This window comes from Vidua chalybeata, chromosome 14 (assembly GCF_026979565.1).
Source record: "Vidua chalybeata isolate OUT-0048 chromosome 14, bVidCha1 merged haplotype, whole genome shotgun sequence".
In the NCBI taxonomy this organism is placed as follows: domain Eukaryota; kingdom Metazoa; phylum Chordata; class Aves; order Passeriformes; family Viduidae; genus Vidua; species Vidua chalybeata.
This window is the reverse complement of record NC_071543.1, coordinates 16,297,612-16,312,138: the sequence shown is the minus strand read 5'-3', so window position 1 is coordinate 16,312,138 and position 14,527 is coordinate 16,297,612. Positions and strand designations below refer to the sequence as shown.

General features: G+C 38.9%; 1 protein-coding gene across 1 annotated transcript in view; it reads right to left on the bottom strand.

The window, feature by feature from the left end:
• Positions 1-13,913, bottom strand: part of KLHL4 (kelch like family member 4) — a 37,157-nt gene extending 23,244 nt beyond the window's left edge. Inside the window, exon 1 of the mRNA XM_053955666.1 lies at positions 13,492-13,913. Within this exon, the coding sequence (XP_053811641.1) occupies positions 13,492-13,913 (422 nt within the window). The remainder of the gene's footprint in view (positions 1-13,491) is intronic.
• Between the last annotated feature and the right edge of the window lie 614 nt (positions 13,914-14,527).

The window sequence follows — 14,527 nt, the reverse complement described above, 5'->3', positions numbered from 1 at the left end:
AATGTACAGACAGATGTCATCATGATTCATAGCAGGATGAATTTGGGTTAGGATATTTTGGATGCTCCTAAGAAATAGAAATCATGGATTTGTTGGGGTAATTCCACTGGGAGATGGAAGCTGCACCCAAACTGCAGAGCCCCTGAGCCCTTTGTGCTGTCTCTCAGCTGTGGCCACACCGTGCTTTTGAGGTACAAAGATGAGTCAATCCAAACACTCTCCTCAGGAAGCTTTCCCTTTGGAAATTGTATATTTATTATTTTTAACAGAGGAATTGCAAAATTATTTTCCAGTCTCTGCAGATGAGTGTGTGCTCCCTCTTGATTGTTGATCTTTTTCTGCTTTTTCTACTTTTGAAAGATCTTGTGTCTACAGAAGGGTTTTACGCTCACTGTTTGTTTTATGCAGAAAATTAAGAAATTGACACATAGAAAGGAGTTTCTAATGGTTCTCTTCCTGGTACAGAACTAATCTGAACACAAAACTTTGCTATAAACATTCTAATGCATGGCTTAAAACCACTTATTTCTGTGGCATAGAAATTGGAGCTGTAGCAATATCCAACCAGCCTGGAGAGAACACTGCCTGCACAGCCTGAGTGTTTTATTTAATAGAAATGTGTCGATATTCAGGGATGATGTGAGTGTCTCAGACAAATAATTTCAATTAATGCCAGTTTAAATCACCATTCAAGAACATTATCCTCCAGGAGAATTAACACTATTCGTTTACATTATATAATAAAGAATAACTGAGTGAAACCTTTCAGGTAAAAGGAGTATTTTATATATTGCCATCTTAAAATTATCCTTTGTTCTGATAATGCCAAGTGATCACTGCAATGCATGAATTCCAAACTCACATTTGTAGTATGTGGTTGTGTTGGAGGGAAATTAAAAGTGAAGGAGAAACTCAGGGAGGCTGAGTGCTTCCTGCTCAACTTCCTGGGAGCAAGTGATAATCTTTCTAAAGAACAAAAAATGATGTGACCAGAAGGCATGATATAGCAAGATTTCAAGCTGTCAGAATGTACAAAATGAAAACTAATGGCTTAATGCTGGATCTGAGCCTGTGGCATTTTTCTTTAGAGGACACAGAAAACAAAATACAGGCCAATGGCAAGAAGAACTGGTTTTCACTCCAAGCAAAGCTATTGCCAGATGAAACTAATTAACTCCATGTTTGTTCCTTCATTAAGGACTTTTCAGAAAGACTCTTGATGGGAGAGCATGAGGGGAAGAAGACCCTGCTTTATGCTGTCCCTTTTTGCCTATTATTGGGAAAAGTGGAGCAGAGAGGAGCAAAGGGAGATCCAAGTATAAGAAAAAATGAAATGTGAAGTGGTTGTGCCTCCAGTGAGCAGAGCTTTGGAAAGGCAGAGAGTAACAGTCTCAATAGCAATTATCCCTGCCCCTGCCAATCTGAGCCTTGCAGCTCATCAGCTATGGATCCTGCTGGGAGATTTTCTCAGGTATCTTGATTTATTAAACCTCAAACCACTACCATAATACCTTCATACGTACTTCTCACCTCTTTTTTGTTTTTCATCAAAGGCAAAGGGACACTCTCCTTGGGATTCTCATGATCATTTCATTTTTTACATTTTTCCTTTCCTGCATTTATCTGGATCCTAACTAACAAATAACCAGATCTATCACGTTTTCCCATTCAAGTGAAACATGATCCCCTAGATGAAGGCACGGCTTCAAATTTCATTTTGCTATATGAGACACCCCCAGTCATGTAAAAATCTCCAGGCATGTAAAAATCTCCAGGCTTGTTCCAAAATATCTCCTGACCTGATTCAGTTGATCTGCTGGATACCTCATTCAAATCTAAAAACTACTGCACTGGGGAGAAAAAAGTGTGATTTTTAACCTATTTAGCAAGAGTGCCCTGTCATAATTACAGATTTATTACAAATGAGGGAGAGAGGATGTGTGTAAAGGTCTGGGCAGCCTCACAGGTAGAAATCACAGATGAGAAGTAGACTGAAGTTTTCTATGCTGTTTGAAGGTTTTGTAAGCCACATGAATTTATCTGTGATCAATTCTCTCCTTCTCTTAATTGTGCAATTACACCCTGAGAGAGTCTGTCTGTGTTAAAGCCAAATATTTCTGTGTGTCCCTAGGTACAGATATGCTGATACCAAAGTACTCTCCAGCCAGTTGTTATCTTCTGAGCTTCTGTGTCAGAAAATAAAACTCAAACTTAGGTCTGGGAAGGAATTCAAATAACTTAACCTGCTGTATTCATTTCTGGCTCAATTGAGGGCATTTTCTTTCAAGTCAGTACAACCAAACCAGTGCATTGTAAATGCCCTTCCATATTTACTGGAGGCAATTTTGAATATTATAAATTAGGTTGACTGTTGTGCTTTAGCTCCTGTTCTTACCTTGGGTCACTGACTTGCACTTTTTAACACCTGAGAAATATTTCAGCATTTATTATTATTGCTAATCATCATTGCTAATGTCAGAAATGAACACCCACTGAACATCTCCTTTGCTAGCTCAGAAAAGAAGGGGCTTGAGGCAGCACCTTACAGGAATTCCTTAGTGAGGAAACCTCTACACATGAACCCACAGCACCTCTGGAACACAGAGAGAGAATTGTCTTTACAACCTTTACAGACAGAACATTAGGGCTGCTTTAATTTGACAATATCAAGTGTATTTACCAGTGTTTCTGACAACCTGGCTTAATAAAACCTGTTCTCTCGATGCCATTAGTGACTTGGCATTTATCTGGACAGATAATAGTGATAACTTGCTCCAACAAGCCAGGGTTTGTGTCAGCCTCACTCACTGCAATTGAATAGGAATAAAAACACAAAATCTAAATAAATGTAGCACATTAAATCAAAAGAAAAACAAAGAAAGGCTAAAAGTGTATAACTGATATGAACTGTGAAAAATATTGCTTATATTATTATTATTATGACAGGTTTTTCTCCTGGAGTGCCAGTAGAATGTACAAATGTACATTGTAATGTGGTTATATAAAAAAATAACACAGCAATTTTATTGCATTTATTCATAAAATATTGTCCCTCCAGTCCTGACTTTGTTGCTTTATTAGTTGTGTTAAAGTCAGGTTTGGATTCACTTTAAGTGAAAAAGTATAAGGAAACTTTAAACGGCTGAGGAGTAATTGGGCTCTGTTTGAAAGAGGAAGGGAGAGGAACATTTGAGCTCTCCTGCTTTGGGGCATCCCATGGGAGCTTCCTCCCGAGCAACTTTACTGGCATTTTGTACCACCAGGCCACTCTACATCTCTTTTTTAGCAGAAATTGGGATCCTTTAAGCGAATGAAACAAATGAAGGCAATAGAAATAGGTCCTGACTTACAGCCTTGTCCTTTCTGTGCTGATCTCAGCAGCTCGTTGTGTTCTGATTGAAGAGCCTGGCTCCTGCAGGATCACCAGGCTGGAACTTCCCAGGAAGTTGTCTTGCTCTGCTCCTAAATCCCCTGTGACAGCACCAGGGGGCTGCACTGGCTGCACTGCTGGGGGATTTTAGTGGGTCAGGCATCTCAGCCAGAAAGGTCAAGAGTCCATCCTAAGGCACTGCACCAGCACACAGAGCAGGGTGGGGGTAAGGAAGGGCACAGGAGGGGATTTCTGCCTTTAGGTGTAGTTTTCCATAAACTGAATGATGAGCTGGAGAGAATTTTTTGTGAGTGACTTTGTGAGACAGAAATGAGAGTCATGACCCAGAACCAGCATTTTCACCTTTTAATGATCACTACAAACATGATAGAGCACCCCAGTTTTTGTTCAGAGTATATATTTATTCTCTGCTCAAAATATATATAAAATATATTTTTATCTCCCTGCTCAAAAGGGTGGCCAGTAATGGTGGCATCAGAGCCAGCCTCTCCTTTGCCTTTTCACTGAGTACATGACAAAGGCAAAGCTCTACAGAGATGAATGTTTGCAACACGAACCCCAATGGATCAAAACTGAAGGCAATGTTTGAACAAATATTCTCAGTCTGGAATCAGAGCTTTCAGTCTGGTGGTCCTGGCAGAAAGGAAAAGAAGGAGCTCCCCCCAAAGACGTGGAACATGACTAAGGTAAAATTGCTGAGGTATTTTTGCCTGCATGTGTGTGTGTGTGTGTGTGTGCATCTCTATTTCCTCCCATTCTGCAACGCTCTGAAATGGTCTGACATGGAGACAGAGCTTTCCTGAGCATCTGTGCTAAATGAACACTGTAAAAGAGGTTTCCCTAGCAACTCAAACCATATGTAATAGCTTAAAATAGCTTTTCTCCAACTCCTAGGATTTCTTAGTGGTTTGCTCACAATTTCCATTTAAATAAAGGTATATTTGCCCCATTGAAAAAGGTTCTTCATTTTCTCAAGTTCCATTAAAATGAACAGGGTTTGAAAATGCTCATTTCTTGCCAGAATGCCTCCCATCTCTTGACTTGTAACTTATCAGGTAAACTGAAGCATGGCAAAGGGTGACAGTGGCTGTCCACCTTCTCAAATGCATTGCATTTGTTTGCTCTTCAAAACATTTTCTTGGAAGAATTTTGGTCTCTACTTATTGTAATGGGGAATCCCAGCAGACTGATTTCTGTGATGTCAGTATAAGGAGAAGATAAACAGTGCAACTATAAAATATAATGAATTAATCACAGTGTACATGAATTCCACTTTGCAATGCTGTGTGCAGGCAAATCTGAATGTTTGAAAACCCTGCTCAGTTCCTGTTGTGTCCCCAGGAAAATGCTCTTTTACATGAGTGAGCTGTGATACCAAGAGGCTGGGTGATGGCTCTGAGGTAATGGCAACGAATCTGAGACATAACACATATATTGATTTTCAGATCCTGGTCATGAAGATAAAAAAATAGGCTGTGAGCACTTGAATTTTATTAAATCAAATGTTAATATCTAGGTAAGAAATCTAGATTATTGTCTCAAGGTTTTCAAAATATGTGCAACAAAACTGAAGGAAGGGCCAGGTATCAGCCATTGCTTTCCTTTCCACTAAAAAATGTTTCTGTGGCCTAAATGGGTTTTAGTGGAGAATGTGATGAGGCAAACTTTTTATCCTTTAAAACAGCATGAGAATACAGTGCCTATTTCCTGACAAAACACTTTGAAACTGTATTCATTTAGATGCTCAAGCATATATTTAAACCTGAAGGCAAGATGTTCCTTTAAATACTTTTTGTTTTCCTCTTGTTCCCTGAGAGCAGTAGCCAGGTTTTAGTGAAATAAAAAAAAAAAGAAATTTAGTGAAATAAAAATCCTGACTTGTCACATAGGATGGAAACAATTACTACAATGAAATCAAAGACATTTTAAGCTAAGAATTCTTGGATGGGCATAATTTTTGTAGAGGCTCTCTGGTCTTGTTCTAGCTATTTTAATTTACTTTGAATTGAGTTTTGACTATTGAGCACTTGCTTGGAAAAGGAGGGAGGGAGGTGGTCTGGGAGCAGATTTGCTGTCACAGCAGGGTGGGAATTTCCAGTGCTGGTGTTTCTGTCACTGAGGGGGGATCTGATGTCACAGAGGTTAAATTTGGTTATAACTTTGTTTTAAATATTATTTTCTTAATGTTTATATCCTACACTTATCTTCAGCTCTTTCTGTGAATCCCAACAGTACTTCAGCTTCATTTTTTAATTCTTTTACCCTGCACACCAACAGGTGCACAAGAAGTAAGCCACAGTCTTATTATTTGCCTGATATAATCATTCTCTGAATACATTAGAGAATTATTTTATTCTAGCAGAATGAAAGGAGCTAAACCAAAATGGTCTAGTTAATTGGGCAAATTTAGCTGCTTGATTATAACAAACAAATCTCTTTATTTTTTAAATGTGTAGGATTTTAGTAGTTCTCCTCAGTACAATATTCCAAAGTAAACAATTCAGCCACAAACCAAGGTAGAAAATAAATAGTTTCTTTCTGTTAGGATCCTGCCTGGCTCTAACTTTGAAACAAAGCGAAACCTCCTTCCCCTTTTCCCAGAATATTTCACCAACCATCTCATTTCTTGTTGATCTTTCAGTTGCATAATCTCAGTGGGTCTGTAAAAACTGCTCTGCATTGGGCACATGTGTTTAATCATCTCCTTAACTTTTTCTGAAGACATTAAGAAGTGATTTTTAGAACAGTAATAACTCTTTAAAAAGCCATTTAACAGCTGTCTTTGCTGAGAGCGAACTCTGTGGAGTGAAAATGAGCAGATAATTGAATCATAAAAAAATTGTTTTGAAATGACTGGAATTGTCCTAGATTGTTAAATTACTATTAAATGGTAGTTTTTTTCCCTTGCCTGTAATAATTTATCTTTGAAAGCTAGGCTTGTTAAGTGTAGGCCTGTAAGATATTATGTGTTTTCTAGTAAGTCAGATTATTTCTCATTATAGACTTCTTGGTGGGTAGACAAGGTTAGACTTGATGACATCCAGAGCCCCTTTTCAGCTTAAATTTTCCCATGAGTCTACTTATCTAGCTATGGAAAAAAAATATTTTTAATAAATATGCAGTCCTTCCACAGGGTGAATATAAAATTAAATTCAAAATGCAATTCTACTAATTCCTTTCATCTTTAATAACTGTTTCAACCCACTTCAATACCCCATTTTTTTGCTTTTTAAGCTCTTCAGAAGATGTCATAATAGAAGGTGAGAGTAGGAATACATCCCAAGGATGCCTTTGAGATGTGGTGAGTCTAATTTCTGTACCAAGAGCTCCTGTATGAGGTCACAGCATTTGTTTAGTCAGAATTAATTCATTGGTCACTGTTCAGTGCATTTGCACTTGGCCTCAAAAGGCCTTTTCCTCTTTTTGAATTATCAGCTGCCAGAAAAAAAAAAGTTGATTTTCCTCTTAGATTTAAATCCTGCATCAGATACCACTTACTATAACTATATAGATTTTCCACACTTAGCAAATATTAGATATCAAATTTTCTTGCTTACCCCCAGCTACCCTATTTCAACCAGTTGTGAGTGAATTTCCATAAAATGCTGTCACTTCTGACCCCTCTCAAATCAGCTACCAACATCTTAAACAATCCAGTTTCAAACTCATATTTTGACCTTTAGCTAAAGGTCATTGTTAGAAGAAAATTAGTTTCTGCTTGTCCCTGAGGTAACAAGGGAGCATTTTGGTTATCCATTGCAGGCTTGCAGAAAATCTTTTTTTTTTTTAAACTTACTGCTGGAATTGATATTAAATTGTTATAAATGCTATAGAAACTGAAAAATTCTCCACAAGACACAAACATAATTTCTTTTCCTTGTTGCTGCTTCTTGCCAAATTATACAGTGTAAAATTCATATAATTGTTATTTCTAAGCACTTAGAAATAAAACTTAAGTCAGCAAGAATTTGCCAAGAATAACATGTCAAAGTAAACCGAAGTGCCTCATTAACAGCTTTTACTAGAAATTATGGAGAACAGAAAAGAAAGAGTTGTCATGTATACCTTGAACATAAGAATATTATTTTTCAGTGTGTTATGTCAGACAGTGCAAAGTTCAGCCTCAAGGACTGTCTGGAGTAACTAATTTTGGAACAAGTGTCAAACTGGTTTGGAATCAGGCTATTAAATTATCAATGGTTCACTGACAAATAGGAAGGTAAATCAAACTGGGTTCCTAAGGAGCTTAGCACTGAAGTTCCTCTGTAACTTCTCATAAATTTTCTAAATTAATTGAAAAAATAAAGATAAATCTTGGGTATTATATATTGCAATTGGAGATCAAGCTGAGAAGAGCTGCATGTATGGTGGGGTATTAGACCAGAACTGAATATTAAATCACTAAATCAGGGTTATAAAATCAGAACTGAATTGCTCAGCCAACTGGGGACATGATCTGATAAACACAAGATGGAATTTATTTGTGCAAAGCACTGGTTTTAGGAACAAATAACTGCAAAAATGTACAGATGGCTTGGGAACAGGTCTCTGGTACAGAGGCAGGAGTTTCACATGAATCACAAGGCAGTCATGAGCAACAGCACCACATTGCTGGTAAAAGAAAAACAACTGCTGAGGACATTCAAACAGATTTGAGTCAGGATGACACAGAAGGAATCCAGCTCTCCACTAGAACTGCCAGACTCCAACAGGAACACATCCAGGTCTGCCCACAGAGCTGCAAGTCCAGACAGAGCTGCTGGAGACAGGCAGGACAGCAGTGAAATATCAGAGCTGGCAGGACAGCAATTCTGGGACCAGAGTGCAAGAATTGCAGCTCTTTAGACTTGCAGCAATTTCCAAACATAAGCAAAGGGTGTCAAGAAGGAAAGTGTGGCAAATTAGAATAAAGAGAAAGATATATATATATTATACAATGTGTGTGTGTGTGTGTATATTTATAAAAATGTGTGTATATATGTGTGTAAATATATATCTATGTATATATGTATGTATATATGTGTATATATATTATATACTATATATGATATACTGTATACTATATACTATTTACTATTTACTATATACTATATACTCTACTATATATATATCTATATGGGTGTGTATATATATATATATATATATACATATATATATATACACACCAAGGCATTAATTAGCTCGAATTGTACTGTAGACAAGCAAGGAAGCACCTAAACCTAGCTGGTCCAGCTTTTTCACAGAAGGATTGAAATGTTGTCTGACTACATGTCCAGCATTCTTTATCGCGCTTCTAAAATACTTATTTGTTAAATTTAAGATTTTTTTGAAAGTTTTCTTTCAAAATGCTGGAGGTTCAGTGAAAATAAAATTGGAGTAGTTGTGTTTTAAAAAATAAAGGCTGCCGTGATGTAAGATTAGGAATTGTCATTTCTAAACTTTGCCTTGGGCATCAGAGATTGCTCATGGAACTGGTTTCTTAGCACAACAGGGAAGCAGTGTGGTGATGTTCCCCCCTTTATCACCTTCTCTGCACTGGGCACATCTCAGTCCTCCCTTTCACTGCTGCCTTGGGATGCATGATCAGTCATTCCTGTGCTCCACTGTTCATTTGGGTACCCAGAACTTCACTCGCAGTGCCAAAAAGCCCTCTCAATCTGGTTTGACCAGTGGTTTCACAGAATAATTAATATCTTCCATTTTCACCAGGAAAATTGTCACCTGTTTACTTTTTCTTTATTTCACACTGGAGTGGGAGCCAGCTGGAGCTAAAACAGAACTCGAGGGAAAACGCTCAGATAGGAGACAATATCTGAAATAGTCACGTACACATGTGTGTGTTTACATGTATGTCAGAGACAGTGAAGAAAATAGTCTGATAGTTATTTCCACATGTCTGCCAAAACCAAAAAAAGTGAATTTTCAAGTTTTAGCATGAACTATCAGAACAGCTGTACATCAAAAATAACCACCACAGAAAATGATTGCCTTTGGGAGGATGCACCTCCCAAGTATCTGTTTCCATTTGCATCAGTAATGGCTGTTTGGATTATGATATCAAAAGATACTATTAAAATTAGTTAGAAATATATTTTGTCTCATGTGGGAAATTAGAAAACATTTGTCCTAGAATTTGTCCCAAGCTAGAGTTTGTCGGCAATTTTTCAGCCACATAATTAGAAAAAAAGATGCAGAAGAGAAAAATGATGAATGGATGCTACATTTACTATTGAAATCTTAGTGCCCTTGGGCAGTTAGGAAATACCTAACCAGCACACATGGTCTGCAATAGCACACTTGTGGAATCACAAACCTGCCAGGCATGCAGGAATGGATGTGGTAATGTGGCAGAATGTTAATAAATGCTGGGCACAGTGCTCTCAAGGAGAAGTCAATATCTGTGTGCCCAGAAATTATTAAGAGAACTAATTAAAGTAATTCAATATCAAAATTCTTCTTTTTAGGAGGCTTCAGTGCTCTGTCAGCCTGTGTGTGCACACGTGTGTTCATGGGGTGCACACAAAGTTTCTGCTGACTGTCAAGATCTAACAATCAAATCCTCCCAGTGTGTGCTGCTGTCTCTGGATCACTGCCACACTGCTTTCTTTGAAAGACATGGAAATTCTTCCTGGTCCCCCTGGCAGAGGAGCCTGAACCTCAGCAGATTCCAGCAGGATAGATCAGAGATGTCAGATAGATCAGAGATGTCAGATGGATCAGAACAGCTCAAGTGCTCAGCTCCCCCAGCCCTGCCTGCTGAACCACCCACGGGTTATTTCCCATGGGCTCTGGCAGAGCTCACTTCAGCTCCCTCTTTAAGCCAAACCTGAAATCTCTGAAGGTGTTTGGCCTTCCTTGGCATGGCCACATTCCACAGGTTTAGCTTGCTGATCACCCCCAGTAATATCAGAAAATGCTGCATTGGGAAATGCACTCTACAAATAAAATAACTTGGTGGCTATGCAGACTTTAGCTGTTTTTTTTCTTTTTCACCCATGCAGAGGTCCCAGTCCCCATTCAAGGAGCAGATGTGTGAGAATCAGATGAGGTCAGTAAATAAAGGTTGTCTGCTGTTTATCTTTTTTCCAAACTACAGATGTAACTTCCATAAGGATCTTAGAGCAGCAGGTCAAGGCCCATCATTGCAGATGCTCTTGGAAGCTGTTTGAGCAGGTTCCCTGAGCAGCACTGGACCAGACAGTCCCCAGGATGCTGAGGGGTTTTCCTTACCCTTGTGCCAATAAACCAGTTATTTATGGCTCCAAATGTGTTGGTTGTCCACACATTAACTGGTTATGATTAGGACAAAACTAATGAGTTTTAATCACTTGAGCCTCATTCACTTTGTCACTTGTCATGGGATATGATTCAGGAGCAAGCATGTGGACCCAAAGAGTTTCTTTAAGTCTTTCACTATTTAATTTGGGGACAGGAATACCAAAATGGTTTGAAGAAAGCAGAAATAAGTATATTGATGATCATGTATTCCAAATGGAACTGCTATTTGGAACTTTATCATTTAACTTTCCTCCTCAACAACCAACCCTTATTTCATCAAACCCCAGGGTGCTCTCTGTCCATCACTGACAGCATTCACTCCTGAGGTTTGACAGAAAAACAGCTCACATTTTTCTGAAGAAATTCAGAATACTGTGTTTACACTTCCAAAGTTTTCCATGGGAAGCATTAAACTCTTAGTAGAAACTGCTTTTATATTCTGCTCAGGATTGAGGTATTGGCCAGATTCTCTTTCCTTTTCTACTATTTAGGATGTCCATGTGACACTCAGCAGAGTCCTGCTTTAGATCCACCTAAAAATGGGACTTCTCCAGGCAGAGGAAAAGCCACTGGTTGAGAGAGAGCTGCTTTGAAGGTACAGTGCTTTTGTGGTCTAAAAGGCAAATTTGTCTTTGGTGTCCTCAGGTGTGGATGTGGGATTTAGCTGCAATACCTGCACAGCTCCTGCTGTCCACACTTTGGCAGTGTGAGAACAGGGCTCTGGGGATCCTGCAAAAAAACTGATTTTTACGTGTTAATCACCAGCAGAGCCCATTGATTACATTGATTGGGACTATCTGGAACTTCTAAAGGAAAAGGAGACCTGGAATGATGTAAAAGCATGATTTCAGAGATGAGACATTGTTTTGAAGTGATGAAAATATGTCCAGATATCGATATCTACATCCTAGACTTAGGTAGATGTAGGTATAAGGCTGCTTCTCCTTATTTCTTCTCAGAATCTCATTTCTACCCAACCAATTAATGTATTCATTAATGTGTTGCCTGTGCTGGATGCTGTAGGGGAAGGGAACAGTGTTTTACTTAATGATTTCTGTTGATACAGATTTAAGAAATTTGAGCTACGTTGTCCTTAATGGTCAGTTTTATTTTCTTGAAATAAATTTTAATTATATAGAAACTCATAGCCATGAATCACTTTATAAATAATCGATTACCAATTCTGCTTTTTAAGACGTATGTTAAAATATAATTTAATCTACAACATGCAATGATGGCTTTTACTGAAATCTTAAAGAAACCCACTTATTTGACTATAAGAATATATGATATATGCAGTTCCAAAACTATCCTAAAATCTGCAACTTCAAACAACTCAAGAGCAGAACTTAAATTGGAATGGATATGAAGGCACAAAACTTCAGGAGGTCTTAGCAGAAACTTTATATATAGCTGGAGAAAATGTCACATGTTATTTTAGAAGGCAGTGGTTTATTACCTCCCAAACTGAACTGATCTGGCTTTTTTTTACCTCCTTCTTCACATGGTATAGAATCTTATTTAGATGAAGAAGTGCTCCTTATTTTTGTTCAAATTAAATCAGTTTCCCTTCTAAAGTGTGTCTGAAATAATCTCTTTTTTTCAGGAAATTTGTACTATCATTTGAAATGTAGTACTAAGGGTCTGCTGCTTCCCCATTCCAAACCAGTGCCCTTGGAAACACACAGAACTCCCACAGTCCTTCCTCAGTGCTTTTATTCTGTCATGATTTTATCTGGTACCTATTGACTACTGGGACTGCTTTCCAAGTGACATTTTGGAATGCAGTCTTTGCTCTCCCATCTGCAGATGTTCCCCACAGCAGATGCACAACTTGAAAAATAATAACTGCTAAAAATATGCAAGCTGTCAGCTTGTTTTTTACTGAGAGAATTGTAACTTCAAGTGAGATAAATTTGTATTTAAATGCAATGTAATATGTTTAAATTATTATTACTATCAGTCCAAAGACTGATAGTAATCTCATCAAATGGTGAAAATAATCATATGATAAATGTTTGATTTGAATCCAATATAGGGAAATGTGGGGTAAAAATGTTGCTGGATAAGCTAAAAATACTGACATAAGTTTTGAAAAAGAAAACATAAAAAGCCTTAATTAAATAAGTGGTATTAACATTGTATTCTTTGTTATTCACAACTTTAAAATAGCTCTTCCTTTGTGCTTACACCTTTAAGGTCTCATAGCTGTAATGTTTTTTCACCTGACCTTGCAGAAAACATTTGTCTTAGCCTACTAAATAAGCTGTGAAAGTACTGGGATTTCAAACAAACCTTCAAAAAAGCAAAGAATGATGCTTCCTTTCCACTTAGTTGAAGGTTAATTTTACTTGCCAGGAAGACAGTAAAAGAAAATGAGTGAGAAATGTGAGAGATCAATGGCAACCACAGAGCCCATGCACCTCCAGCAGCTCCCATTTGTCAAAGTTGCACCCATTGATAAAGTCAGAATGAGGACAGGATGTCAGGAGGCTCCTTTTTTCATTGCACTCACACACAATAAATCAAGGGAAGAAATTGATGTGCTGTGAATGTTGATAGAGCAAATTTGACAAACTGGCAGATTGTATGCATATGGAAGAGTTATGGAATGATGTACCTTAAGCAAAGATCAAAATTTCATGACAATGTTTCTGTTGATTTTTCTGGTGCAGAAGTGTTCCTTCTCCTCTGAGTGTGGGTGTGCACAGATATAAAGTGAGATTAATGCAGTAAGGAACTCTGGCTAAAAACAAAGACAGTTTTAGGGAATAACTTGGAAACAAGTCTGGCTTTCCAAGTGCAGAGTTTAAAACTCCTACCTCTCTGCAGATTCATCTGCATTTTGTTCTGTGATCATCTGCAGCTCCTGTGTGGTTTTACTTGAATCTTCTTTGCCAGAGTTTTCCTCCGTGCTGGCTTTGGGGGTCTCCTCGCTGGAGCGCAGCTGCTCGATGAGGTTCTGCTGGTGCCAGCTGCGGATGGAGCGGTGGTGCACCGGCGTTGGTCCCGGCACGGGGGCCAGGATGTTGTGGTGGACAGGGCTGCTGTTCTTCTTCAGCCCATTTCTGTCCCGAGAGTGGCTCTTCAACCTGTTCTGCACCGGAGTGCCTCTGTGCTCGTACCCTTCCTGCTGATGGCAGCCCCCGGAGCCGGCGGAGCCCTGCGAGGGGTGGCTGAACCACCTCCAGCGGAGCCTCAGGATCTGCTTCACGTCAAACTCTTTCTTTCCAGAGACTGACATGGTTTTTTCAGAGAGGAAGAAAAAAAAAAAAAAAAAAAAAAAGACAAAAGCCTATTCTTTCAGGAAGGAAATGGATTCTTTGTTATCTCTTCTGTTTCAACTCCTCTTCTTAAGAAAAGGCAACAGAAGAACAAATACCGGTAGCTCTCTCCCTCTCTCTCCTGATTAATGCACCGCGAGCGATGCTGAGCTGCTGTTAACTGTATAGGTGGGAATCCATACTGACAGGATGATGAGGTCAGACCTTAAACAAGTAAATCAGCTTAGCACAGGAAAGCAGCAACCATAACACTCCCCAGCTGCCAGGCTTACACACTCCCAGCTCTATAGCGCGGCTCCCAATATATAACCCAGCCTCACATGATCCTCAGGGAGCCCGAGCTGCAACTTAAGATGCAGGGAAGCATGCACAAATAAAGTGACAAGACTTTCTATCTATCTCACGGCACTCTCCATCAAGCCTGCTGATTAGCAATGCTGCTTTTCACGGGAGATTTAGAGAGGATGCTTTCAGGCGGGTTTTTGGTGGCGATTCGCCGCGAAACTCTCCCGCAGCTCCCGCATCTCCTTAAGGGTCTGCATTTGTTTGTCTTGCTGTGTAAAATTCCTACAAA